Source organism: Zalophus californianus, chromosome 12 (genome assembly GCF_009762305.2).
Source record: "Zalophus californianus isolate mZalCal1 chromosome 12, mZalCal1.pri.v2, whole genome shotgun sequence".
Taxonomy (NCBI): Eukaryota; Metazoa; Chordata; class Mammalia; order Carnivora; family Otariidae; genus Zalophus; species Zalophus californianus.
The window spans coordinates 73,694,198-73,720,042 of record NC_045606.1 but is presented as its reverse complement, the minus strand read 5'-3'; the positions used below and the strand labels follow the sequence as shown (position 1 = coordinate 73,720,042).

The following is a 25,845-nucleotide window of genomic DNA, read 5'->3' as shown; positions in this document are numbered from 1 at the left end:
CTTTCTTTTCCTTATGAAGCCAAGGAAAGACGACATCTAAGAGAGAAGGGAAAGGTAGGCACTTAAGCACCCATCCCAGGGCTGTGCACTCCAAAAGAACAATATATGTTGAAAACTAAATAATGACAAGAAGCAGGGGTGGTCCAGAGGCAGAGTATGATAATGTATGATATGGCCCCCACCAATAAGTGTGGTTTTCTGTTATCCTCACCAAAGCCTCTTTAACCCTGAGAAATGTAAATGTAATTAAGCAAAACTGGCTACAAACTTAAGAAACACATCCCAAGCAAAACAGGCACTAATGCTTACTAGACTGGAATCTCTGCAACTGTGAAGGAGAATAATATTTGCTCTATCACAGGGGTATGATTGTGTTATTTGCAAGATTTGGACTTAAAAAATAATAGTATTAATATTAAAATCTGAAGAACTAAAATAAAATTGGCAAAATATTCTGAGTGACTTCAATAAATAGCAAATATATGTATTATGATGGTGTAGACAATCACTTCCTCATCTTGGGAGGTAAAGTCAGGCTCCCTTCAGAACTCACTCATGACAAATCTTCATTGACTAAAGGCAATTAAACACAGGAAACTCTCTGGCTTCCTCTGAGAGGTCCTGTTGACCTGGGAATAAGAGGCAGTTATCACGGAAGTAATATATGTTTAATCAAGAAAATAGTTCTTGACCTTAAAACTTAATTTGTTTTTTTTAAGATTTTATTTATTTATTTATTTATTTATTTATTTGACATAGAGACAGACAGTGAGAGAGGGAACACAAGCAGGAGGAGTGGGAGAGGGAGAAACAAGCTCCCTGCTGAGCAGGGAACCCAATGCGGGGCTCGATCCCAGGACCCTGATATTATGACCTAAGCCGAAGGCAGATGCTTAATGACTGAGCCACCCAGGCGTCCCTAAATTTATTTATTTTTTTAAAGATTTTATTTATTTATTGGACAGAGAGAGACAGCGAGAGCAGGAACACAAGCAGGGGGAGTGGGAGAGGGAGAAGCAGGCTTCCTGCTGAGCAGGGAGCCCGATGTGGGACTCGATCCCAGGACCCTGGGATCATGACCTGAGCGGAAGGCAGACGCTTAACGACTGAGCCACCCAGGCGCCCCAGGCGTCCCTAAATTTAATTTGTCTTAAACATATGACTTCTTCAAGCAGAACAGAATTTTGTTAGGCCACAATGGAAAAATTGAAAAGGAAAAGTCTCAAACACCCCAGCAATGCATACCAATGCTTGCTTCATTAGTCACTATTTTTATCAACACCAATTTCAAAAACTATAAAGCATAAATAATTCATCTTTATTTTCCCCACTGGGAAGCTTAAGTCAAAATAAAAAATTACTAAGACTGAATACATTTCCTCCCTCAAATTGCTATAATCAGACACGCGGAAGTAGAGCAAGACAACAGCAAGGTGTTCCAAAGATTGATTATTAATAGCATGTGTTTTGTGATGCTTTGAAGTTAACTCATTCTTGAATGTCTAATTTTTTATGGATTACTACGATAATTCTAAAACAAAAAGGTAAATTGGTTTGCATGTTGCAATGATAGTTCAAAACATTACTTATCCCACCCTTAACAATTATACTGAAAACTTCAAAACCAAAAAAGAATTATTAATTACTAAAATTCATGAAAGAATATAACCTGAGTGGAACCACCAGGCTAAAATATATATTCAACATAAAGGCCCTATAAGATTATGCCAAATCACATTTTAATATTTAATTACTCGAATTTTTCCTCCAAAAGAGAAAAAATCCATTAGTGGATCAAAGTTTCAAAAGTAAACAAGGAAAGTGTAAAAGTCCTAGGAGGAAATATGGGAGGTTTTAATAATTTTTTTAAAATTTTAGAGAAGGAAAGGCCTTTGTAGGCAAGACACAAAACAAGACACATAAACAAAAAATTTAAGCCTGACTACATAAATATTTAAAATATCTGCATGAGAGAAGAATACCATGAATAAAGACAAAAGACAAATGACAAGCTGGAAAATTTTATTTGCAAAATATATGGCAGAAAAAAAGATTAACTTTCTTAATGTAAAATAAGCAATTATACATCAATTTAAAACCAATTTTATATATATTTAACAATGTTCAACCTCATTCATAATTAAACACACTTAAATGAGATATTATTTTTACGCATCAGGTTGACAAAGATAATTATATAAAATTATTACGCTTCCTATGAACTATTGCCCTCATTTTATAGGTAAGATAACTATGTAATCTTTCTAACATCATAGGAAGTGAGAGAATTGTCACTTTTTTTAAAGTTTGTTCATACACAGCACTGGTGAAAGTAAAGTGAGCAGGTATCTTTGTACGTGATTGTTGATGACCTCTTATGAAAGACTCTTGGGGAAAAATGTCATAGACTCGATATCCATGGCCCCTGAAAGTGCTATACAATTTTTCCTGGTCATGAGACAACAGCTTATCTATTACTGAAAAATTAAGATATACTAAGGTCTTGTGCCTCTCCTAGAAATGGGCTATATATTTCCAAAGCAGAAGAACTACATGCAGGACTCACATATGCTAGCTAAATACCGTGTTCTTAGGTCCATCAGCATCCCAAACAAGGGAAAATGCAAGGCCAGATGTCACACTGCCTTCCCTCCCCTCTGTTAAGACCTGCACAATCATCCCACACACTATCCTGTAGGACAGGAGTACTCCAACTTCTGCCCCACTCTCGTTACTGCCAGAGGAACTACACTGGCTATAAGACCCGGATCATCTGCGAAAGTCAAGGCTGGCAATCAGAAAACAATGTTTGACATTGTATTTAAGAGGGAATAGAGAGAGTGTCACTCTGTCTGATCTCTATCTCTTAGTGTCTTACACTTTCCACTTTACTGTGACTAAAAATCAAGGTATCATCTAGCACAGACAGAAGCTACAAAACAGAGTATACATTGGATGGACTATTTGGAGAGTAATTTTGAAACAATCATCAAAATTTTAAATTCATGAACTTATCCGTCCATACCACTTTGGGCAATTTATGTTGCAAATATACTTGTGCATACTCACGATGACTTGTGCTATAAACTGAACGTTGGCATCCCCCCTAGCAAATTTGTAACGTTGAATCCTAATGCCCAAGATTATGGTATTTGGAGGCAGGGCCTTTGGGAAGGGACTAGTTGATGAGGGCAGAACCCTCATGAAGATTAATGCCCTTATATAATAGACCCCAAAGAGCTCCCTTGCCCTTCTGCCATGTGAGGACATGGCAAAAAGATGGCATCTATGAACCAGGAAGCCGGTCCTCACCAGAATCCAACCACGCTAGTGCCTTGATCTTGGACTCTGCAGCCTCGAGAACTGCGAGAAACAAATTTCTGTTGTTTATAAGCAACCCAGGTCTATGGTATTTTAATACAGCAACCCAAATGGATTAAGACAACTTACAATACCCAAACCTAAAGACAACTTAATAGCCCATCAACAGAGGACTGTTTAAAATGCGGTACAGTCATTTAAGGCAATTTTTTTAAAACACTGTTTTTTTTAAAAAGAATGCAATCAATGTAAATGGAAAGTCTCTACATCTTTTTTCAACACTGATTAAAAAAGCAATAACTCAAGGAATATAAAACTATGGATAAAAGGCTCCCATTTATGTAAAATAAAAGGAAGAGAAAATATATACATGCATTTATTATGCAAGATTATTTCTGAAAGGTTACATATGGCCACCCACATTCCTTGGCTCACAGCCGTCTTCCTCCATCTACAAAGCCAGCAACAGCAGGTGGGGTTGTTCTCATATCACATTATTCTGGCCTCTTCTGCCTTCCTCTTCCACATTTTTTTTTATTTTATTAGATAGAATAGTGTGTGAGCATGAGCAGGGGAGGGGGGGGAGATGGAGTGGGAGAGAGAGTCTTAAGCAGGCTCCACGCTCAACGCAAAGCCCAACATGGGGCTTGATTTCACGACCCTGAGATCATGACCTGAGCTGAAATCAAGAGTCAGACACTTAACCAACTGAGCCTCCCAGGCACCCCCTCCCTCTTCCACATTTAAGGACCATTGTGATTATACCGTGGCCACCTAGATAATCCAGGATAATCTCTGTATTTTAAAGTCACCTTATTCACAACCTCAATCCCATCTAATACCTTAATTTCCCATTGCCATTTAAAGTAATATATCTACAGGTTCTAGAAATTAGGACATGGACATCTTTAGAGATCATTATTCTGCTTATTACCACAGGCAAGGGCATGCAGTTTAGGGAAAGTGATTTTCTTATTTTTCTTTAAGGCAAAGATGCTCTGCTGAAATAGTCTATCCAGCTATTTTAGGAAAATGGGAACATATGTATGCATGCAGACAGAAGGAGCATTTATATATGAGAAAAAAGATCTTTTTGGGTGCCTGGGTGGCTCACTTGGTTAAGCAACTGCCTTCGGCTCAGGTCATGATCCTGAAGTCCTAGGATCAAGTCCCGCATTGGGCTCCCTGCTCAGCAGGGAGTCTGCTTCTCCTTCTGACCCTCTTCCCTCTCATGCTCTCTGTCTCTCATTCTCATAAATAAATAAATAAATAAATAAATAAATAAATAAATAAATAAATAAATAAATAAATAAATAAATAAATAAATAGAAAAAGGATCTTTTTAAAAGACGATTTCATGGGGAGAAAGTAATAATGCAATGAGAAACAATGTATATGAAACTGTATGGAAAACAGAACATTCTGGCTAGCACGAAGCAGTAATCAAATTTTCCCAGCAGCAAATGTTTTGCAGACCTTCATTTTTCGCTAATATTAATTCTTTTAGAGTATCCATACTACTGTTCTACAGCTCTGGCAGATTTAGTGACTGTAACATGAATCCTTGGCACATAAACATCTCTAAGCTTCACTGGAGGAAAAAAGCTGAACACTCCAGCAATAGCAGAATCTGCAATGAATAACCTGTTTCCTCACCTATTAAAATTACATTCATCCTCAATGTAGAAATAAATGAATATGCAGTAGAAATTCAATCCTTTATTTCAGGATGACACATTTCTAAGCCCTTCAAATGAAAATCAACGAATACATCTATACACACATCACCCAGGCTTCCTTGCTCACTAGTGAAGCCTCTGAAGACTTCCCCAGAGAATTCGCTGAATATTCCAGAAAGCATCTTCTATGGGAGATAACTCTGCTTCAATCCAGAGAAAAGGGAGTAGATGGTGGAGGGAGGAAAGAAGAAGAGAAGAGGAAAAAAAGATGAATAATAAGAAGGTTTGTGTGTATAATTCCATGAAGTGAATTTATAGAATGAAACTAGAGAAAAATATTCTTCAACACACTGGATTAATTCAGTTAATTGTAGATCCTTTTGACAACTATCTTACTGCATAAGCTCTATTAAATGCAAATATGAAAGTCTATATATATCAGCAACATTTTCTACCAGTGATGGTTTCCCAAAAGGTAACTGGTACCTATCAGCACTCCATAGTGACAAACCCAGACCCACTTGGAAAGAAATGAATTGGATCAGTAGATTAAGATTCTAATCTTTATCCTCGTCAGGTGGCAGCAATGGCGGGTCAAGAGGATCCAGTGCAGCGGGAGATTCATCAGGACTGGGTGAACCGGGAATACATAAAAGTCATCACCAGCAGCATCAAGAAAATCGCGGACTTTCTCAACTCGTTTGATATGTCTTGTCATTCAAGACTTGCAACACTAAATGAGAAACTGACAGCCCTCGAACGGAAAATAGAGTACATTGAAGCACGGGTGACAAAAGGTGAGACCCTCACCTAGAACTACACCATGCTGCTGCTGGGAAGTTGCTTTACGGAATACAGGCCAACGTGGGAAAGGCCCCAGCAGCCTCAGCTCCTTCCTCTGTCCTTAAAGAGCAACAGGGCTTATTCTTGTTTTTCTTTTTTCAAAAGCGTGGCCTTTGGGCTCCGCTGTGTACATCAGTGTGTGATGTGGCATGTGGGAAGACGTCCAGGAGAGCTCTTGGAACCAACATTAGGCATTTTATCTTTTTAAGTAACATTTTGTAGAACTGTTCGTCAGTGTATTTGAGGCGCTCCGAGCCAAATGCCTGGGACTCTTTGTCAAGGTCCTCCCCACCTTTCTTTCTCTCTCTCTCTCTGACTTTCCTTACAGTTCTCATTGCCTCTGCGTTGATTCTATAAACAGTCTTGTGTCTCCTTTCCACCTTTGGTGGGGGATGGGAGGCAGTCCTGGCTGAGACACTTACGCCCTGGCAAGGTGGCCACCAGAGAATGTTGTTCCTAACCCACCAGTTTCTTGTCCTTTTGGGGAAGTCAAGGCCAGGCCCCCACTTCGCTTGACGGGACATTTTCAGAATTTTCTTTTTGTCACTTGGGGTGTATTTGCCTCTCATATTTCCCTAATAAACTCCTCAACTTAAAAAAAAAAAAAAAGATTCTAATCTTTAAAATAAAGTTACCTGGGCGCCTGGGTGGCTCAGTTGGTTAAGCGACTGCCTTCGGCTCAGGTCATGATCCTGGAGTCCCGGGATCGAGACCCGCATCCAGCTCCCTGCTGAGCAGGGAGTCTGCTTCTCCCTCTGACCCTCTTCCCTCTCATGCTATCTCTCATTCTCTCTCTCTCAAATAAATAAAATCTTTAAAAAAATAAATAAATAAAATAAAATAAAATAAAGTTACCTACAACCATTCCCTGGAGACGATGCAACCTGTTCAGTTTAAGTATGCCTATGCAGAGAGGGGATTTTCTGTGCAGAGTAAATATATACTTACCCACCAACTGACCATGTGTGAAGTTCTTAAAATGACCTGGTTTCCATGTGCAAACATGTTACTGATAAGACTTCTTGGGTTCTTCTAGCTCCCATGGCAGATTCTTTCCCTTATGACCACTGTCTGAACTTTGCAGGACGATTTGTGGGGCCAAGCAGTGTGGTCCGTGACCATAAAGAGGAGGGCCAACTGGCCCAAACTGAACTCAAGCCCGACTCACCAGGATCACAGCCTAACCAAAGGTCCCAACCACCCCCTGGCATCTCCACAGGTGCGGAATAGGGAGGAGAGATTCATTTCAGTCACCTTTTACACACACAAAAAATATTAATTTTTGAAAATAAAATCAAAAGCTCTTTCTCTTATACAAAAGAGAGAAAGTGAATATTATTGCATTCTTCCATAACCTTATAACTTCTGAATTTACACAAAGGTACATTTAAATATATACCAATTCCCAGCTCAGAGGGGAGTCTGCTTGAGGATTCTCTCTCTCTCTCTCTCTCTCCCTCTCCCTCTCCCTTTGCCCCTCCCCCTGCTTGTGCATGTACATTCTCTCTTTTTCTCTCTTCTCAAACAAATAAATAAATCCTAAAAAAATACTGTGGCAAAATAAAATACTGTTAAGAAAAAAGCCGACTGCAAAGTAGTATCTACAAAATGACATCCTTTTATATGTATACTCAAAGACTACTTTATGTTAAAACAGGTAAGAGAAGTTATCACTAAGTGGAAGGATTTGAGATCTTATTAAAGACGTATGCTCTAGGACGCCTGGGTGGCTCAGTTGGTTGAGCGACTGCCTTCGGCTCAGGTCATGATCCTGGAGTCCCAGGATCGAGTCCCACATCGGGCTTCCTGCTCAGCGGGGAGTCTGCTTCTCCCTCTGACCCTCTTCCCTCTCGTGCTTTCTATTTCTCGTTCTCTCTCTCTCTCAAATAAATAAATAAAATCTTTAAAAAAAAAAAAATAAAGACGTATGCTCTAAAGACAATTGGAAATGTTCACTAGATTTTACACACACACACACACACACACACACACACATAGCCCTTTATATATATCTGTGCATCTCTGTATAGTATAAATCTCTCAGTACACTGCCCTGTAAATGCTCAATCAATACATGCCGATTTGTATCTGTACTTGTTTTTTTTTTTTTTAAAGATTTTATTTTTTTGAGAGCACGAGGCGGGGAGGGTCAGAGGGAGAAGCAGACTCCCCGCTGAGCAGGGAGCCCGATATGGGACTCGATCCTGGGACTCCAGGATCACGACCTGAGCCGAAGGCAGTCGCTTAACCAACTGAGCCACCCAGGCGCCCTGTATCTATACTTGTATAACTACCCATTCAACACTTAGTATATGTGGAGCACTGTTTTAAGCCATTTACATATACCCTTTCAGCATGGGCTAGGTGTTGTCCTCAACTGAAAGATTACAAATTTACCAAAGATTACTTGCCCAGTAAAAGGCAGAACAAAGATTCAATCTCAAGTCTATCTGACTCTAAAATTCAGAGCCTTCTTTTTCTTCTCCCTCCCTTTTTTCACCATTTGTATTATTTAAAATGTCTACAGTGAAAATGAACTCTCGTATGTTACGGAAACATGTTATTTCAGATGTAAAAAAATTAAAATGGTTTCATGTTTTAAAAATAGCTCTCACCCTAACTTTGAAAAATAAAAATGTCATGAAGTATCAATCAATACTCACTAGGGGAAAGTCTTATTTATAAGGAGGATTAAAACTGGCCAGCAAAGATTAATACAGGAACCAAAGTGAGTTAAGTCTTTTTCAGCAATAGCAACTGTCAAACCCTACCATCTGCTGTGGTCCCCTCTAATTAGTATATTAGAACTATTTTCCAAGTTTAGGAATGATCATTAGCAATGAAGAAGTTATCACATTAGATCTACCTTTTCAGCACCTAGCATCTCTCATGTATTTTCCACTTAAGGCTATAGTGATAGAAAATCCAGGCTTTTCTCTCCCACCACTGCCCCCCCCTTAAAGAACATAGGGCACTAAATATTTTTATCAAAAATATCTCCCCTCAAAATCTCCACACACAGAGCCCAAGTATCTGAAATAACTATTTCAGTGCAGTCTAGGGTCATTCTCATTCCTATATAATGTCCCCCAGAAGCCTACTGTAGTAAATTATTTCCCAAAGCAACCATTTACCATCAACTTGACAAACTTAAATGTTGGGCAGTGATCAGCTCAACTCTAATATCAGATATTGGAGTCAACTCTACCTAGAAATAATTTCATGAAATTCAAGGTTATGCTATTTGCCATATAATTAAAAGTCTCAGGTGATCTCTCCCTCTCACATTCAGAAGCAGTAAAAACCCCCAGGGAACATAAGAACAATTTTTTTTTTAATATTTAAGTATAACACAGTATGCTGATATGTTAACAGATAATTTTAATAGTTTAATGAAAATTGAATAAAATATTCCTTCCATCTCCAATAGGAGAATTTGAAAAGATTATAGCACTCGATCATCCTGATTTTGAAAGAGACTGTCCAGTCAACGCAAGAGGTGCTGGTCAGAAGCTAGTATTAACTATTCTGGATCAGTCTTTTACAACAGGATTTTCTGTTTTCTGCCCATTCTAATCCATGACATCTGAGCGCCTTGCTCAGTTTAAATGGCATCATAAAATCTTCGCCTCTTCATCTTAAGATTGGCTCTCCTCAGGAAGCTTTGGTGGTAGTGCTGTACGGTAAGGGTGTAACATAAAAAGGCAATGCTGTGTATTTTCATACAAAATACAAGGTCACAGGACCTTGCTCCCAAATGCCAAATTCTTCTAATCACCAGCATAAAATACCAGCGTTGGGACAAGGCTGCCTCAGCAAGCACGGCACAGGCAACCGCTCGGGCTGCCCACGCAGCTTCCACAGCCGCTGTTCGGGGCCGGGCTGCTCTCTCCACTTGGTACTGCCGGCGTGCCTGGAGCCAACCAACAGCTTTCAACCTGCTTCGGAGGAGGCAGAGACTTCATACGAAGCAACCTGCTGAATTTTGTAAAAGTCTAACAGGCCTGTAGGCTGAAGTGCTAAAGCCTGGCATGAAAAACAGGTCTGACACTAGTATCATCACCCATTCCTGTCAGTAGAAGAGGATTTTAAACGGACACTGGGCTGGAAGAGTCAAGCAACTGGGGTTTTCCCACCCGATACAGGGCACTTTATTATTAGGCAACCACTGTTTCAGAATACAAAATGGGCATCCAAACCCAAAAGTGTATGAATGCGATAGATGGTTGCCCCAGGAAAAGACATAACTGCCACCTAAAGGCTCCTGGCCCCACTTCCTTTTTCTGTTTCAACAGGATTCTCGGAAAAGGCAGCTTAAATGATTACCTCATTTTCAGTGTCTGGGAAGGAAACTAAGTACAAAATCTAGCACAGCTGTTACTTTAGCCTTATTTCTACTACAGATTTTCAAAAGCAAAAAGATAAAGTCCAGTCAGCAAAAGGAGTAAAATACCCAGTAATTTCCTATCCAGATCCTACTGATTCATGATAAATGGTACACTGTCCCTCATTCCAGACATGACATTTTGGGGGGCCCCACACAATACAAATGATAAAATATGCTGCATCGTTTGGGCTGACACCGGTCATCGATCACAGGGACTGGGACAGCCACGGAGTGCTACTCACTAACAGGGAGGTGGTTCCCTGCATGAAAGGCAAAACAGAAATTCTAGTGCTTCGGGAGTAAGGAGGTCTAATAAAACACAGGAAAGTCAAGCCTTCGTGTATGGAATGAGCTTCCCAAACCATAATAAACAATTCCCAGAAAGATTTCTTAAACAGAAAGTAACTATTTTACTTCTCAGCATGGGACCTCCACAAATGCAGTCCAGGTCAAAAAAAGAAAAACCACTATCTCGGGCTTTTAATGCTTATATCCTAAGAAACCTCCAGAATGATTTATGATATAGGATGAGGCTATATATTTCTTTGTATGTATCTCAAAAATTCCCAATCATCTGGTTGTTCATATTAGATCCTAAACTAGCAAATTCTTTGAGGATTGTTTATTCTACAAAGAATTTACTCATAGGCTAATCCTAATTTTTTGAAGCTACAAATTAAGAGTACATTCAACACCAAAGGAAAGAAAAAATTAACTCAGTAAACACAGTCCAGTTTTATCCTGCTTAAAACTGTCAAGTAGAGAAAATTCTGAAAATATTTATGAAAAAGCTATTCTCATGCTGGCAGCAGTGGTTAAAATGGAGATATTTCAAGTATTAAAAAGAAAAAGTCTAAACAACAGCTTTAAATAATCAAGTTGCTGTGAAGTGAAAGGGTTTGAAAATGATGAAACTGAAGGAAAGTTAAAATTTCTACTATATATGTACTTTAAGCAAACTGGATATACTGAGTAAAATTTGAATTTGCAGATGAATGATTTGCTTTTTAAAGAAGTCTCCCCCCCAAAAAAAATCCCTAAAAATAGAAAAGTTATTTTCATTCATTTGAAATCTTCTACTGACAAAAGAAATCAATGCACAATTTCAGGAAACAAAGGCGAGGCATACTCTGCATCCCTGACTTATTGTTCCATTCTCACACCACACACAGCTGGTGTTATGCAGACTACAACTTCCTCAACAAGAGAGCCTGGAAAAGGTCAATTTCATATTAAAAACAAATGGACTATAGTCAGGTGTGCAGCTGGTGACTACTCAGCAGATGAAGATCCAAGGACTCAGAGACCTAGGTACTTTGTATCTAAAAAACCCAACTCTCTCCGATCCTCTGCATGGAATCAAAGGTAGGCACAGAGTCTTTGCTTAGTGAAAGCTTGAAGGAAAACTAGGCATGCTGCAACAACACAGTAAAAGTCTTTCATAATACGGATACACATTACTGGGTGCAGTGGGAATGCTGACTCTTGCCCTTAGAGAGCCAACAAAAACATCTCTGAAACAAGCTGGTATAAAACCTAAAGGAAACAAATCCAAAAGCAAACTCATAGGTCTTTTATTTCCTTATTATTCCTCCTTATATAGTGATAATTCTGTGCACACCATTAAGAATCAAGAAGACTTTATCAAATGCCATTTAACTGAATTAAATGGAGATTAAATAACGCATAACTTGCTGCAGCATCTACATCAAAGTATCATAAAACTTTAAAAGAATTACAGATATGCGTGACTTTAAGAAAATCTAATAAACAAAAATACAAACACATAAAACCAGATAAATTGGGGAATAGTACTTCTATTTAAAAGATTCTCCTTAAATATAAAGCTTGAGATAAGTTAAAATATGGTACCACTACAAAGGTATGAATTCCACATCTCAATAAAGAGATGGATACCGACATTATTGTATTTAATAAGCAAGACACTGAGAAATGAGATTAAGCACAGGTATTAGGTGAAGTAAGCATAAAACCCAGAACCACCAATGTCCTGTCTTTAAATAGCTCTTCCCAACACATCATAGACTTTCCTATAAAAAACTATTAAATGGACAAATTACCTTTAATATTTAGTTTGGTAGCCAAAGGTGAGTAAACTTCCCAAGTCCTAGGGAAAATGCAATGCAATTGGAAGGATAAGGCAATAACATCAAAGACTCTAATACAATAATACCTAATAAAAGGTAACATTCATAAGCATTTTATGGCATTTAAAACTCAAAACAGTCCCATGATATAGTACTATATATATATATATATATATATATATGCTCATTTTAGAGAATACACTGAGGTGAAGAGAAGTTAGTTAACCTACCCGTCACACAGCTGCAAGGGTGAGGATTCCAACCCAGAAAGTCAGACTCCAAAGCATGCAAACCAGGAACCATGCACCTTGCATTATAAAGTGCAACAAGGTGGGGCACCTGGCTGGCTCAGTCAGTACAGTGTGCAACTCTCGATCTAGGGGTTGTGAGTTCGAGCCCCATGTTAGGTGTAGAGATTACTTAAAAATAAAATCTTTAAAAAAAAGAAAAGTGAAACAATGTATTCAAAATGTGTGATGCTTTTCAGTAGGGAGCAGTGATTATAAGGGTGGGGTGGAAGAGGGGGTAACAGGCAAATGATGACTTTGGAAAAGGGGTTGAAAATAATTGTTTTGTGTATAAAAGGAATGTCTATGATGATGATGAGCAAGGGATGACTAAAAAAAAGAAAGTTGTTGAGAATTACATTAGAAGGACCAGGGAAAGTCGTGGAGTAACTGGTAACTGAGATGAACTTCAAAGACTGAAAGAGTGGTTGAGATTTGAATAGCTGGAAATAAGGGTAAGATCCAAATAGAAGGCCTTCCATGAGAAAAGGCAGTCAGGAAAAAGCAAATAATACATGTAGGGGAGTAGCAGTAGGAGTTAAGCTGGGAAAGGACAGTAGGGACCACATGGTGGCTAGCTTTGAACACCTGGGCAAAAAGTTCATATTTAGTTCAAAAAGCAATGAAGAGTTCTTGAGAGTGTTTTGAACAGACATTGGGTATTGAAAAGTTAGCTGGCATAAAAGAATACAAATGGCACAATTCCATATATACCAAGTCCAAAGTAAAACTAATCCTAAATATACAAATCAGAAAATCATTATGTCATAAGGAGGGAAATTGGAAGGGGCACAAGGGAACTCTCTGAAGTGACAGAAGTGCTCTGTATCGTATGTGGGTGGTGCTTACAGGAGTGTGTGAAATTGTCAAAACTCATGGAATTGAACACTTAATATCTGTGTCTTTTATTGTAGGGTAGTTAGATCTCAATTTTTTTTTTTAAAGGGCAAAAAGTCACCTGTAGAATGGATCTAGGTATAGAATAAGAGGAGCTAAGAAGACAAGTTAAGGTGACTATTACCGAAACCCAAGAGAATAATACTAGAAGTGAGAAGACCGTGGATGCAAAGAGAAGAAAAGGACTGCTCACATGTAAACGTACATGTGTAAAAACATTTATATAAATCAGTATTGATGTAAATAAAGTATATATGCATGAATTATCATTTCATTCTTCTTGAATGTAGACCACCAGATGGCAGGGACCAAACTTAAATCCATTTAAAACAATTTTTTCCTCATTATTTTCAATTCGTACGCATTTGATGCTATCATTACATCCTTGATGATACTCGATCTTCTATCAAATATACATGCAGTGTCTAGTGTTTCTGGTATGGAAAACTTTTATAATAATTAAACGACTGATTACTTATCATGTGCCATTAAGGGCTTGCCATCCTACCTATTTCATTAGAGTATTACAACAGTCCCATGAGGTAATCTATTATCCCCATTTTAATATGAATAAACTGAAGCTGAAAAAGAAGATGCCCAAGGCAACACAGTAAACTATGTTCTTGTCTATCTCAAAGCCTGCTTCTTAAGCCTTGTACTATGATCTTACACCAAAAATAACAAAGCAGGGCTACCTGGGACCAACACAGGAAAAGGGTGAGGAAAAAGTCACCACAGATGAACTCAAACCCAGTAAGTATATTCATTCCCACGGCTTTCAAAGACGACATTACTTAACTGGGGGTTATTACAGGACTGCGGTTTTATAAGCCACCTAAAACAGGGCTGGGGGGATTTGATGTTAGTTGCTTTAGACATCAGATAAATGTTTATAGATTCATATTTATAATGCATATATATATAGCATGCTATTTCAAGTCAGTTCAATCTCTATCAAATCTGGCTTTATGAAGTTTAAAGACTTTTGGAAATTATCACAACTAATGATAATTAGAAAAGTTTCTTAAATAAAGTTAATCCAAGCTCAATTTAATTTTTAAAGGTGACAAATGCCAACCTGAATCTGTTTTTGGAGAAAGGCTAGTTTAAGTCTCTTGAAATCATAAGAATCCATAGATTTATCAGATTCATAAAAAGGCCAATAACTCAATAGGACCACAGGACCAGTTTCATAAGAAGGGAGATCCTGTTTCCAAATATAAAAATTTGTAAGTTCAGATCCTTCTAACTAAAAAATTTGTGAATATTTCAGCAAAAACTGAAGTGAAGTTACTTCTAAAATATAGTAAAGTTATTTCCTAAGATATAAAAAACAAGAGGAAGAAATATAGTTTATCTCGTTGAGAGAGCAAATGTTTTGGTGGGGACTATAAAAGCATTTTACGTGAACATAATTTTAAGTGTTCTGGGTACAAACCATTCTTACCTACTTGTTAAACCCCCAAAAGACTTCTTCATGGCAACATTTGTTTTGTGAGGGCGCCTGGGTGGCTCAGTTGGTTAAGCGGCTGCCTTCGGCTCAGGTCATGATCCTGGAGTCCCGGGATCCAGTCCCACACCCTGCTAAGCGGGGAGTCTGCTTCTCCCTCTGACCCTCTTCCCTCTCGTGCTCTCTATCTCTCATTCTCTCTCTCTCAAATAAATAAATCAAATCTTTTTTAAAAATTTAAAAAAAACATTTGTTTTGTGAAGTTTCATTTTTCAGGCTATTTAAGATGTTTTCAGAAGTTCAAACAAGTCCTCCAAATTCAAATTAATGACATTTTACTAATACCACCACTTTCACATTTTACTCTACTTTCCCAAGGTCAGTGGGTGAAATAAGTTACTCTATTCCAGATAAGATTCTTTTATCAATGAAAAAAAAACTATTCTTTTAATTTCATAACTCATTTTAACATTGCTGGGAGAAATTAAACTATATGAGGGGACAGAGATACCATGTTTATGAATTGGAAAGCCCAATACTGTTAAAATGTCAACTATTCCCAAATTGCTTTCTAGATTAAAACATACTTTCAATCAAAATCCCAGCAGGACTTTTTGCAGAAATTGACAAGCAAATTTTTAAATTTCTATGTATATGAAAGGATCAAGTATAACCAAAGCAATTTTGATAAAGAACAGACCTGGAGGGCTTACCCTACCTGATTTCCCAAAAGTGATGATAAAGCCATAGCAATCAAGACTATGCTACTGGTCTAAGAATAAACATATAGATCTCTGGAATAAAATACAGAGACAAGAAATATAGGGTCAACTGATTTTTTTGATAAAGTTGCCAATTCAATGAGGAAAGGATTGTCTTTTCAAGAAATGGTACTGAAACAACTGAATTTTGGTGGAAAACATGAATGTCCACCTTTACTTCAAACTATATATGAAACTTAACTCAAAACAGGTCATAATACACACAGAAGCAAAACATATAAAACATTTGGGAGAAAAGGCAAGGAAAAAATCTTTACAACCTTGGGTAGGCAAACATTTCTTTTCTTTTTTTAATTTTATTTTATTATGTTATGTTAATCACCATACATTACATCATTAGTTTTTGATGTAGTGTTCCATGATTCACTGTTTGCGTGTAACACCCAGTGCTCCATTCAATACGTGCCCTATCTGACTCAAGAAATTGAAAGCCTGGACTTCATCAAAATTAAAAACAACATCATTACTAAAACTAAAAGCTATTAGCTAAAGAAAATAGTGTCAATACATATATCTAACAAAGGACTTGTATCAGAATATATGAAGAACCCTCAAAACTCAATAAGACAAACACCCAATTTTTAAAATGGGCGGAGTACTTGAACAGACGCTTCATCAGTGAAGACATACCAATGGCCAATAAGCACATGAAAAGATGTTTAACATCTTTAAGAATGAGGGAAATGCAAATTAACATTGTATCACAAAATCTTATCACTACACATCCACTAAATTAGCTAAAATTAAAAAGACTAACAATACCAAGGGCTGACAAGGATATAAAGCAACTAAACTCCCACATATTGCTGATGGGAATGTAAAAAAAATATAATCATTTTGGAAAACAGTTTGGAAGTTTCTCAACACTTGCATCTCTAGGTCTTTAACCAAGAGAAAAGAAAACATATGTCCACTCCGAGAATTGTACAATTATAGCAGCTTTACTCATAAGAACGGAAAACAGGTAACAACTCAGTATCAATAGGCATACGGTTGAGCCAATTATGTTATTTCTACTACTCAGTAATAAAAAGAAATGAACTACCAACTGCCACAAACATGGCTGAAAACATTATGCTGAACAAAAGTAGTATACATTGTATGTTCCCATTTATATGAAATTCTAGAGATTTGGAAATTGACTGCAAAGTGACACAACGGAACTTTTTAGGGTTAAAGAAAGGTTCTTTATCTTGATTGTAATGATAAGGATGGTTACATATATATATTTGCCATAATTCATCAAACTGTTCACTTTAAATGGATACATTTTATCATATGTAAATTGTCCTTCAATAAAATTATTTAAAGAAAAAACTGTTTTCCCTTGTCATATTCAGCATATTATACAATACTAATTCCAATGAGAACCAATTTTTTTCTTTGATCCATGGGCATTAGTATCAAAAATAATCTCATCTACACTTTTAACTGAATGAGAAATATAATTTTAGTATTATTAACCTCTCTGTTCTCCCTCTCCCACTGCCTCACTCCCCATATCCAGTTGAACTTTAAATTTCTTGAAAGCTTTTTGCTTTCTTATTTCTTATCACATGCTAATCCTCTGCATTCAATAAATATTTGTGAAATTTAATCACACAGTCTCTACATCCTGTCTTACTTTTGTCACCTAATGTTATTCTGATAACAGACTAAAATTAAAGCCTTCAAATGTCATAGGGTTTTGTCTATTTTATTTTTTCTCTCACTGATTTTTTTTAAGACTTTATTTATTTGGCAGAGAACGAGACAGGACAAGCAGGGGAAGCAGCAGAGGGAGGAGAAAAGCAGGCTCCCTGCTTGGACTTGATCCCAGGACCCTAGGATCATGACCTAAGCCAAAGGCAGACGCCCAACTGACTGAGCCACCCAGGTGCCCCCTCTCACTCGTTTTTAACACAATCTTTTTTCAAACAAAATATTATGTAAGAGCCCAAGAGGTAAAACAGACCATATTTATAAGTTCAAATTTATAACATTTAATAATAAAATCAACCAATGAGAACCTAAGTTGATCTATCAGTCATACCTACACTTTAAAAGTAGTTATGTTTAATATGTGACTATATCTGTTTTTGTTTTAGTTTTGCAGTTAATAAAAAGGAAATTCATATCAAATATTAAGAGCAGGGGTCACTGAACTAAGGCGCATGGACCAGAGCCTGCCTACCACCTGGTTTTGTAGCGCTTGATATAAGAATGTGGTTTTTTTTTTTAACATTTTTAAATGGTTAGGGGGAAAAAAATAAAAGAAGAAAAGCATTTTTTGGTATGTGAAAATTATATGAAGTTCACATTTCTGTGTTCATAAATACAGCCACACTCATTTGTCTATGGCTGCTTATTTGCCACAACAGCTGAGTTGAATAGTTGCAAAAAAGTCTGTATGGTCCACAAGTCTAAAATATTCACTATTGCCCATTACAGAAAAAAATTGGCAGACCCCTGACTTAGAGAAGCCCAGCAGCACTCTGGGGAGCCAACTTCATGGAACAGAGTTTAGAAACTACTTGTAGCAAATTGTACTTTCCAAAGATGGCCACTACAGTATTTTCCAACCTACCTGCTCTTCTGCAATGCGACCTTGTCATTCTTTCACCAAGAGGAGTCTAATTCCCCTCACTTTGAATCTGGGCTTGTCCTGGTGACTTGCTTAGCCAATATAATATGGTGGATATGGCTCCTGAGACTTCCAAGACTAGGTCATAAGAAACCTTGCAGCTTCCTCCTAGGATTCTTAGAGTGCTCCAACATGGGATGCTTCCCCTGAGAACCTAGCACCATGCTATTAGAAACTTGAACCTCATGGAGAGGCCAAGTATAGGCATACCTCCTACAACCCCAGCTGAACCCCAAGTCAACAGTCAGCTTCAACTGATATCCATGTGGGAGAGCTATCCTGGACCTCCAGCTCAGGTAAAATTTCAGATGACTGCTGCCCCAACAGACATCTGACTGCAACTGCATTAGAGACCCCACAAGAGAACCACCACTGGGTATGGCCAACCCATGGAACTGTGAACTATAATAATAAATGCTTATATTAAGCTACTGTATTTCGGGGTACTTTGTTATACAGCAACAGATAACTGAAACACCATTATACTAAAACAAATCTAGGGAAGTTTCAGATGAGAAATCCCAGACTCCTGATTCAAGTCCATGCATCGCACCAAGCCAAACCCTACCAAAGCCTCCTGCTAACCCTAAGTGTTCTAGAACTAGCTAAGGATGAAGGAAGTAAGTGGTAAATAATACTCTAATGCAGTCACTGTGATTTCCTAATCTATATGCATTCCAGTGAGGCTCAGTACTCCCCAAAATATGCAATAAGCCTGAATTTTAACAATTTGAACCTCTCATAAAGAAATGGAAAACAATTTTTCCAATTCCTAAAATTGTCTCAGGATTGGCAAGAGACAAGTCTTAGTTTTCATGCTGTAAATAAACTGGTGATTATAATACTTCATTATTTTTACTTAATAATCTTAAAAAATAAGTGAACTTAGAAGAAATGTAGTCAACTATCAATATATAACTAAGTATCAGTATATAACAGTTTACCTATAACAAATATGGGCTTAATAATAAAAATCCATATGCTATTCTGCTGTGTCACCTGCTCCTGCTCCAAAAGGTGACAGGTAAGAGTCATTGACTCAGATGTTTCTAATATGCGCCACTTAGGTGTAATACACTCCTTACTCAATATTAACATCCTATAAAGCCCACACAGCATATTTTCAATAATATTACCTTAAGCTGCAGCAGATTCAAATTTTAAAGAATGAGTGCTTAGTATATGATAAGTACCCTGCCACACTCTGGGGATAGGTCTAAATTGATGTAAATTTCATTCAAAAGAGACCAATGGTGGCTCTGAATCATTAACTTACTGACATTTCTGAGAACCATAATGAGTCACAGAATGACGTGTTTATTTTATATCTAAAGGGATACTACCAGAACTCCTAAGATTCTTAATTTTTTCTTAATTAAGTAATTATTTGCAAGATAAAACATTTATTTATGTGACTATGATTCACACTAATGTAGAAAACAGTTGCACAGATAAAGTGTTTTAAGAGGAACACATGCCAAACTTTAGTGGCTTAATCCAATCCTCCAAGAGTACTTGACCAATTAGTGATGCCTGCCATGGGGGGTGAACAGTAGTGAGAAATACCTGGGCATTTGCCAACTCTGACCAGTTTCATCCAGCTTCATGCAGTCTACTCTCTTCAGATCTCCCACTAAGTCCCTTCAAAGACTTCCATGAAAGAACTTACATGTCTTACAAAGTGATATTTCCCTTTCTTTAGCCAGTCTTTCTCACTGCTGAAGTCTACTCTCCACAGATAACCCCTGATAAGTGCTACCTTGGTACAAATGTCCTGGTCCAAAAAAGGAGATTCCCCTAATACCAAGATCCCCTAATATCAAGAGTTCATTGGATAAGCCATATTTTGGGCCAGAAGAGCTTGGATAATAGGTGGCCAAACCCTGGTAGAATGTAGTAGAGCCAAGATTTGAATCCAGGCAATCAAGCACCAGAGTATCTGCACTTAAGTCATTGAACCTGGCACATGGTTGTTGCCATTTCTACAACATGTATTAAACTGTATCTTCGTCTTTTAGTTCTCAATTACCTGAATCCATTATTAATACAAGCAAAATCTCCATACAGAAAATATTATAATTTACTATTCTAGCACAGCAATTATGACATCACAGGACCTGTAAATAATTCAAAATTTGTGTATTTCCTAATTAACATATTAATAAACATGTTAATAAATGCCTTATATTTGTTAGGGAAAAAATGGTGGAATAGCAATACTCTTTGAAAAACAATTTTTAAAACGGCAATTCATATTCTTGTGCTCCATACAGTCTTATATTGAAAATTTAATACTATTTGAACATAATTTAATGCAATGACTATTATTATTGTTCAAATTACACATTAGTAGTGACTTTTCCAACTCAGAATCCATAACAACAATGAATCCTATTCACATCCTGTGTAACTCCATGGGGAGTCTATGGGGAAAGTTTCCATATATGGTCATTTTTCCCCATAGACTCCCCATGGTTTATACAGGATATGAATCTGGTCCATTGTGACAATGAAAACAACAGATCACTGAAAACTCATGTGTAATTTCTGCTGAACAAACTATAGACTAACAATTAGGGAAACCAATACTCAAGTGAAAATAAGTAATCTGAGAATTTAAAAATAACTACTGGGTATCTTTATTCCATTTCTGTATTAGCAGAATAAGTATATAAATATCCAGAAGAAAATGTTTTTCTATCTTATTTAGTTTAAAATATTTCCTTGATACTAAAAATTACAATGTCAACTATTAACAGGCAAGAAACCCAAAAGGAAATTTCACATCAGAACTTACATTGTCAGAAGGAAAGAAAAGATGATACAGTAAAACAAGTCAAATGTTTTATGAGCTTTATTTAGCTTTCCCAGGCTCCTGATGACCATGTCCCAACATAAATCTCTGTTATCTATAATTATTTTCCCATATTTGTGACATTAGCAGTCTGTGGTATTCTACTTATCTGAAGTCATGCAGAATAATATTTTTCTTTTACACTCACTGCTTGAGTGCTGACTTAGAGGTAAGTTTTTATGTGTATACGTAAGTATTTGTACTTTTGCTTTATGTAAGACGAAAGCATCTAAAATCCAATGCAGCTAAGTGCTAACAGCCAGTAAAAGCTGTAGGAAAAGGAAATGGCTGTATTCCTATATTATCTTGTTCCATACGACAAAAACTAATAAAGGGGAAAACAAAATATAGTACTAGAATGTCAAACATATTAACAGCAAAAACAGCACGCTGACACAATTATTTAATAAGAAGTAGGACTTATTTTGAAAAATGGCCCAGTTGTGAATAGCCATTTTTGAATGAACATGGTAAGTATTAACATCTCAACTGATTCACAGAAATTACACCAAAACAACAGACCCAAGTTTAATCTCACGTATGACTGGTTGTCAAGAATGGCCCTGAAATGCATGTAAAGAAAGGAGTGTGACTCATTTGTTTCTCTATCAAACAGATGCCTGTTTAATTGTACAGTTTCTTGGTGACCTAACATTGCTAGAGTATATTCTTTTGACTATCTTCCACACAATGGCTCAAAATTTTAGATAATTACATTATTCTTAGAAACATGGTACCACACTTACTATTAAAACTGAGAAGCTGTCAGTTCCAACTTAATGCATTCATCAGTACTGAAAACAAAGGGCAACAGCTGAACTTTTGGTGTCCATCACGATAAATCACATGGGGCATCACATGTATCCCAAATACTTTCCAGCACCTAGCTACCTACTCAAGGTGATGTGGACATCCAGACAATGGCAGGGCCAGCCATACCAGAGCTCAAGAGAACTGACATCCTGACACACACATCCACCATTTCCCGATCAACACTAAGCTCACTAAATCCTACCGCTTTATTGGCATGTTAGTTATTTCTTTTTCCCTTCCACAGATGCACTAGATGTTCTTTTCAATTTATTACAACTATAACAAAATTTTGGAAGGAGGTATTAAATGACATTATTTGCCCAGAGGCATGCTATTTCTCAAAAGGTTAAGATATTGCTCTCTTCACTGGACTAATGAGGCAGGTTCTTTGGAAGACATATTAATGTGTTAAACCAGGGCACAATTCCCACCACAGCACACCTTAAATGGTACCCTTGAGGCCTGAAAAAGTTAAACATGGGAGGGGAGACAGAAGGAGGATGGAGCCAGATAAATGCTAATTGAAAAAATAATCATTGTACTTGAAGTATTTACACTTTGGAGAATAACTGGCTTTATTAAGAAGGATGTAACCAAATGACAGCAGTACAAAACCAGTTTTCTTTATTTCACCAAAAGAAAAGATGAAATTTTTCTGTCCCTTTATAAAATTTTAAAAGAAAAGTAAAATTTTCAAATTTTTGTAGAATTCCATTTATTGATTTTAAAAGATCATTAAGTCAAATTAAGTACCAAAAATATGCATTTTAATGACTACTTTCCTCAACAAAACTTTACTGATAGTACTTTTTTCTTAAACCTAAATTATTCTGACCACAGAAACTAAAATTGCATTTCCTCAAAGCAGATAAAGAGCAGACATACTACTCCCATTTTTAGAATGGGAAATTTCAGTAAAGGAAAAGCTCAGTGAAATACTTCAAGATGGTAACAGAGCTACAGAAGCTACACTTCCTGCTTTGTAAGGATTTATCCACATATAACATAGAACGCTTGCATTCCAAGTGGGCCCAAAATAGGCAGTAGCCAATCTACACAACCAAGGAGATTCAGATCCACTAAGTCAGAAAAACTGAGACTGGCACTGTTAAAGATATTCACTAGAATGCTATCAGAAGATATTCACTAAAACAATGTAAGAGCATTTATTAATTCTGATGCCTTAGCTATGTAAGTCTTTAACTTTGAAGAACAAGTGTCTATTCTTCCAGGTAAATTTTTTGACATTTTTAAGGCTTTTGTACGTGTGTCCTGGAGGAGAGGGGTCTTTTTGGTATTTAAATGGAGCAATACTATTTTAGTGACACAGAACATGTTATGACGTGATACCAGCAACTAAAAATTCCTGACTACAAAGGTCTGAAACATAAAATCAACTTACTCTAGTACTTGAAAAACGAGGACATTGACATTTCCTTCTCTTATAGGCAAAAAGCAAGGGAGAGAGCAAATTTACAAGGGCCATTTACATGTGACTCTAAAAGAAGCAGAAAAGCAAAAGAAGTCAGAATAGTGATTTCCTTTTGACTGGGAAAGGTCGTCACAAAGGAACTTTCTAGGGCAATATAAATATTCTGTACCTTAATCTGGGGCATGGTTCCATGGGTATAAACACAGGCAAAAATTTACCAAGCTGCGTACTTTGACTTACACATTTTATCCTATGTAAACCATACTTCAATTTAAAAAGTAAAAGCATCCAATACAAGCAAAGTACTGCAACCAGAAATCAAAAATAATAATGAAATGAGAATATGTTAGAAAAAAATTACCTTTCTAGGATCTAGCACAATATGCTACACAGGGTAGATAAACAAGTAGTTATTATAAAAATTCAGTGAGAATGTGTTAGTTGGTTTTGAACATCCCTTCTGAACTAGTTAGAACTTGAAATGTGACTTATTTTTCTGAATATTCTAAATATAGACAGTTTCAGCCTATAAAGCCTCCAAAAGGCAGAAATTAAAGGCCTAGAAAGCTATGCCTCAAAACAGAAAGAAAATACACTTGTCTAAACTGAGTATAGATTTAAGGCATCTCCTTATCAAAAGAAGGCAGTCCTTTCTCAACACTTAATGATTATCACTGACAATACAAACCTATCTGTGGTCTTCTAGTGATAAGCAAGAAGGAAAACTTAATACTCAATTAGGTTTAAAAAAAAAAGGCAAAAATTTGCATGATGGTGTTCTGTCTTCTGAATGGTATTCTGTCTGTTCAGTAATCTGGTAGCTATGGAGACCAAAAGCAACCAGCAGTTTTCAAACATACCACATAGCACATGGGTGACATTATTAAAAGATCAGGTTTGATAATCAAGAAAGGCTGTATCTGCTTAGTAAACCTGGCCAGACATTGTTAGAGTCCCTAATCCAAGAGCCCAAAGACTCCCACACTGATTTTCAACTTCTATTTTCAGCTAAACAAAGTAATAAGACTAATTTTCCTTCAGCAGATTTGTCCATACCTAGGCTCCTACAACAACAAAATTCCATGACTAAAATGAAACTGTAGAAAGTCTTTGCCACAATAATCTGTTCCTACTTCTTGGGTGACAATGATTCCAGATGTACCATTAAGTGAATTCAAAAAATATTTTTAAATTATTAGAAAATAATATTATCATATGCTGAACGGAACATTATGTCTCATTGTTATTCTATCTTGACCTTCATTAGCGTGGTTAATATCAGCAATGAGAAGCTTCCATGTGAAACAACAAAAATAATCAATCCTTTAAAAAAACCAATCAAGAAACAAAAAAAAATGAGGATTATAAGCTCTCTTGAAATACAACTATTCTAGAACAATCATCAGCTGCACACAAATAGGCACACTGATCACCTGAGATCAGAAAGAAAAGGTCGGATTATAAATTCTTAAGAAATGCATTTCCTAAATTCCTGCCCTAACCCCCTTCTCCCCACAAAGATGGTATCTTGCCAGTTTTTAATGTTCTAGGCCAGCAGGTTGAGTCTCTTCAGAAATACTTAACTGTCATCTTTGCTTACGACAAAATATTGACAAATGATATTTTGATATTGCTATTTGATAATGACAAAATATTCTGCAAAGCCTGTGTGACTGCAAGGATAAGTTCTATTATTCTACACCCAACATTAAATAATACTCCAATTAGTCAGGCTGGTCATCATTTTTTTTATAAATACCAATTGTAGCTGTCTACAAGTGCTGTCCAGCCCAGCCCATTGTGCAGGGCCTGCTCTGCACCAAAGCAATTTTATTGTATAAGTTTTAAGAAAGATATGATGCTGCTGGACTGTGACGCTAGCCAGCATATCAACACTGAAATCATTGTGTTAAAAAAAAAAAAAATCTCTACAATAAATCTTACTTCTTTTTCTTTAAATCTGCATATAATGACTACTCCTATGCTTTTGTAAAAATATGGAGGAAGAGGGTATAATGACACCTTTTTTTTTCTTTTAGATAAAAACTGTAAACCCTTTTTCCCTTTCTAATAAACACTATCATCTCAGATCCTCCCAGTTTCTACTTTAGGTTTAAGGACCATTATAGAACCCACAATAGATCTGTGACAGACTTGATCCCATCAATTAACATGTTCTGGGGAGACTGCCTGGATTCCTGTCTTCCTCCCTCCTCCCTCCTGAAGGCCTGGTTTTGACCACACTGACATCCCTGGCCTTAAGAATGAATAACCCAGTTAAGGAGGAGTCCCTTCCCTGGGACCAATTCCTTTGTAATCAGAGCCAAAATACAAAGGCTGTTAATGACCTAAGGCAAAGTGATATGAAG

The 25,845-nt window shown here is 36.9% G+C and overlaps 2 protein-coding genes across 17 annotated transcripts in view; one reads left to right on the top strand and one right to left on the bottom strand.

Moving 5' to 3' along the window:
• ST7 (suppression of tumorigenicity 7) overlaps positions 1 to 25,845 on the bottom strand; it is a 235,529-nt gene that overhangs the window by 160,092 nt on the left and 49,592 nt on the right. The gene's annotated exons all lie outside the window — the stretch shown is intronic.
• Positions 5,587 to 6,436, top strand: LOC113911289 (probable protein BRICK1). The gene has a single exon (XM_035723314.1). It carries the CDS (start codon positions 5,587 to 5,589, stop codon positions 5,812 to 5,814), a length of 228 nt encoding a protein of 75 aa, XP_035579207.1. The 3' UTR covers positions 5,815 to 6,436.